General features: G+C 41.4%; 1 protein-coding gene across 4 annotated transcripts in view; it reads right to left on the bottom strand.

Annotated features, from left to right (window-relative positions):
• The window catches only part of pknox2 (pbx/knotted 1 homeobox 2), a 79,305-nt gene that overhangs the window by 34,003 nt on the left and 41,357 nt on the right, over positions 1–3,945 (bottom strand). For all 4 annotated transcript variants that reach the window (XM_015041706.1, XM_015041707.1, XM_015041708.1 and 1 more), the window contains exons 2-3: positions 3,088–3,194; positions 518–654 (exon numbers count right to left, since the gene is read on the bottom strand). In XM_015041706.1, the coding sequence (XP_014897192.1) occupies positions 518–654; positions 3,088–3,174 (224 nt within the window). In that variant the 5' untranslated portion in view covers positions 3,175–3,194. The remainder of the gene's footprint in view (positions 1–517; positions 655–3,087; positions 3,195–3,945) is intronic.

Below are 3,945 nucleotides of genomic sequence, written 5' to 3'. Positions count from 1 at the left end.
TGATATTATTTTTTTTTTATTTTTTTTTTCTTTTTTTTTTTTTTTTTTTTTTTTTTTTTTTTTTTTTTTTACCAGACCAGTTTAAAAAAATGTTTTAGCTTCTTTTAGCTTTCACTGGAAATACTGGTCCAGTCAAATAACCAGAGCTCCTTCTCCCAGTGCATTCTTCTGCTGGCGCAGGATACTTTCTTTCCTCTTGGAAGTTATAAACCCAGGAGGAACTGGGCCTCCCTTAACCGCCGAAAGCACTATTTTGTTTATGAATCACACCAAGAGGTAATTAAAAAGAAACCTTTCGGGTACAGCTTTAGACGTTTTTACGACAAAGCCTGCTCAGAACGGACGAGAAGCAAACACGTCCTGTGACATTTACTAACAAGAAGCTCCTCAAAGTGTTTAACATCACAGAGCATTACAGGAATCTGATGGGTCAGACTTTAAAAGTATGAAGGAAAAAACTCAAGGAGAAGTTCTTATGCAACAATGATGTAATTAGTACAATTTTTTTTTTACTTACCTGTAAACAGCTCTCTTGTCAGACTCAAGCTGGGCCTGGGGGTCAAGGGTCACACTGACAGAGTTATTTCCTGCTGCAGAGGCTGCTGGGATATGGACCTGTGGGGTCTTGGAGTTCTGCTGAGTTGTGCCCGTCATCTGGCAACAAGAGACAAAAAAAAAAAAAAAAAAACCCACAAAGTTAATGACGATTTGAGCTTAGAACTCCCACAAAGTGTTTGGGTGCTGATCAGTCAGAGTCAGAGCTGGGAAACAATATTCTGCTTCCATTTAGTAAATGACAGAACACAACAGCTTCATTACTGGTCCCCGTTTCGCCAAAACGGCACCACAGATTGGTGCAAAGGGCAGTGGAAAACTAAAGAGGCCTTTAATGTGCTGAGAGAAAACAACGAGTTTGGACCCAAAAGCAAAAAAACAACAACAAAAAAAAAGTCACTTTAGGAAAATAAAGAGGAAAATAACATTACTGTATAATAGTAGATTAATACACCATGGTACCTTACTGCGCCATATCACTACTGTAAAAGTGTTTCCTTCAATCGGTTGATTCTCCTATGCACCGTCAATTAAACAGATAATTATTTCAGTGACATTCACTCAAATTCAATGTTTTATCATTTGATTTGATTCCATTTGGGGTAAAAACAAAAAAAACAAACAAAAAAAAAACAGATTAATTCAGAATAAAACTGTTTATTTTGTCAAAAGGCTGCGATTCATCCTGGGGGACCATGGATACTCCCATCCAGGTTTCAGTTCACGTCAGTCGTCTCAGCTTTATTGTCAGTTTTAATGTTCATGTGAAAATATAATCAAGCTACGCAAAGTAACTAGAGAAAAACTGCTCAAGTCGGACCGGCGCTTATTAAACCGACATTAAACGTGGTTCCGACTTTTGGTGTGGAAACTCATCATTCAGCATAAATAACGTAACAAACCGCTTCCTGCGTTTCACGTTACTTTTTTTTTTCTGAGGGCTTGATAAGTCAGCGACCACGTCCTCCAAACCGAGTCCACTGCATACCCCGCTTTCCTCTCTCTCTCCATCAATCACTCCATGGAAATGGGTCTAACGTCTCCCAACCCCCTGTTTTTTTCTTTTTTTTTTTTTTTTTTAGGCAGACTGAGGTAGCAGGAAGCTTCAAGTCTTAATCCCAACAACAAATGGGAAATAAATTACCTTCTTCACACTTAACTAGTTCTCATTTGCATTCGTGGAGTGCGCCTGTGCTGCCGCTCTGGACCTCTCCCCCTGGCACTAATCCTCCGGGCGACACCGGAATGCGGACGAGGAGGAAATAATAGGCGATCAGAGGAGGACGCCGCGCGGTGCAGCCGCCGGACCTTCGGTACGGCGCTTCAGGGCGCGCATCCATTTTAAGGTGGCGGTTTGTTTCAAATGTAGGCCTTCCTGCATTATCCAGCAGCCTCCATAATTTCCACAGGATTTCTACTTGTCTCTTCAGATACTTCCATTCATTCATGATTGGCACAAAAGACATAAAATTTTGAGGGGGTGTATTTTTCTAAACTGGAAGGTGAATACAATGTATAATTTTACATTTGGGGCACAGATTACTCAATTATTCCACACAAGATTTGAATTATTTAAAACAAACATTCAGGTGACTCGTGCGCGTTTTGAAACCGTTAGCATGTTTCTGGCGACACATTCGACTATTTTAATTAGAAATGGCAGAACTCACTGAAATGAGTGGGCATTGTGTTACGGACCTCGTCATATCATGACGCCCACTACTGATATGACTGTAATTATCATCAGTCAGCTAATTTTTAATAATAAAAAAAAAAAAACTAAGATTGAAGTTCTAGAAGCTAAAGGTTATCCTTTGTTGTCTACTTAAAAAACTAGTTTCACGTGTGTTTGAAATTGTTGTCCTGTTGAAACTCCCGTCTCTGTCCTATTTTTAAACATCTGGCGGGGTGTGTGAGGGGAGACCGGAGAACTTATAGGTAGACATATGCTTTTATTATTCCGTTTACTGTGTGGAATACCATTGCAAAACTAGTATAGAATTTTTGTTTTTGTTATATCGGTCATTTCAAAACAATTTCAGTTTTAAAGATTTCCCACTGGGGCTTATGTAAGGGTTATATAAACCCTTACATAAGGTTGTAATGTAACTGTAATCATTACTTACTCATGTCACATGCATCCTGCAGAATGAAACATGTTTTACAGAAGTAAAACTGAATATGCTACACTGATTAAAGATTATTTAATTTGTACTTCTGTGGGTTATTTTTATTATTTATTTGTAAGTAGAAAAAGTGGGAATCTTAGTTTTCCCAAAGCGATTGCTAAACTCTATTCTAATGGGATTGTGAAATGAGACTTTACAAATATTTTTAATGTTGTGTGAACTAACTCTTTGTTAATCCCACTCTTAACTTCTTGCTCTCACCAATACTTTTAAGAAGATTTATTTTTATTTTTTTTTCCCAGTTTTTGCAAATACATTTTGTAATGAAGCACGAAATGATCCACAATCTGACAGCTCAACCTTTCCTTTGGCGACGGGCTGCTGCTGAAGACGTCACTCTCACCTGTTGACTTTCCTGGTACGTTGGAGGAGGAACGCTCTGGGTGGCCATCATTGTCACTGCAGGCAGTGGGGAATCATGTTGCATCATGGGACAGCTTCACATCGAGACTGGAAGACACACAGAGGGAAGGAAAGAACACCGAACATGAATCGGGTTTGAAAGGCGCTTTTTAAAATCTATCTCACCGGTAGCCACCAGGTGCTGCTGTGACTGAGTAATCAAAAATGTAACACACACACACACACACACACACACACACACACACAGCATCTCAGTCTTCTTCTCCTGATCTCAACAGACTGGTTCATTTCTTTCTCTTTTCTCCCGAGTCTGCCTCTGCATGGTGCTGCGCAGAACCAGCAGACAAGTCAGGATGATGTATTAATACGGAGTGATCAAACGACGCAACCAAGCAGAAAGAAAACAAATGAGAACATCCTCAATCACCAAGGCCCGTTCCCACAAATATTCAGCAAATACCGAGCAGCGGCAGCGGGCCTCTAACGGCGCCACAGACAAACCCCAAGTATTTGTTTCCCAATTACAGAGAGTCGGGCCTGTTTACTAATTAGAGCGGGCTCAAACGCCACGCTCCACGACGGAGCCGCAGTAGGACAGTCGTCTCTGTCAGTCGGCTGCCGGTGTTGTTGTTGCACTTTAACCAAGCAAGTCATGAAGGCTAATTAGGGCTCTTCGGGCCCCCACGGGGTCGAGGACAGTACCTTGTGGAACTCTGCCGTAACCACTGGCCCCACCCCCACTGATGGAGCTAATTGGCTTGGGGGGACCGTTACACACACACACTGCCACACCAACAGACCCCCTGCCCGACCGCCAACAGCACACACGCACACACTC

The sequence above is a fragment of the Poecilia latipinna genome, unplaced genomic scaffold, assembly GCF_001443285.1.
Source record: "Poecilia latipinna isolate Pla-1442-1.1 unplaced genomic scaffold, P_latipinna-1.0 Scaffold564, whole genome shotgun sequence".
NCBI lineage: Eukaryota > Metazoa > Chordata > Actinopteri > Cyprinodontiformes > Poeciliidae > Poecilia > Poecilia latipinna.
The sequence above is the reverse complement of the archived record's forward strand: the minus strand, read 5'-3'. Positions and strand labels throughout refer to the sequence as shown.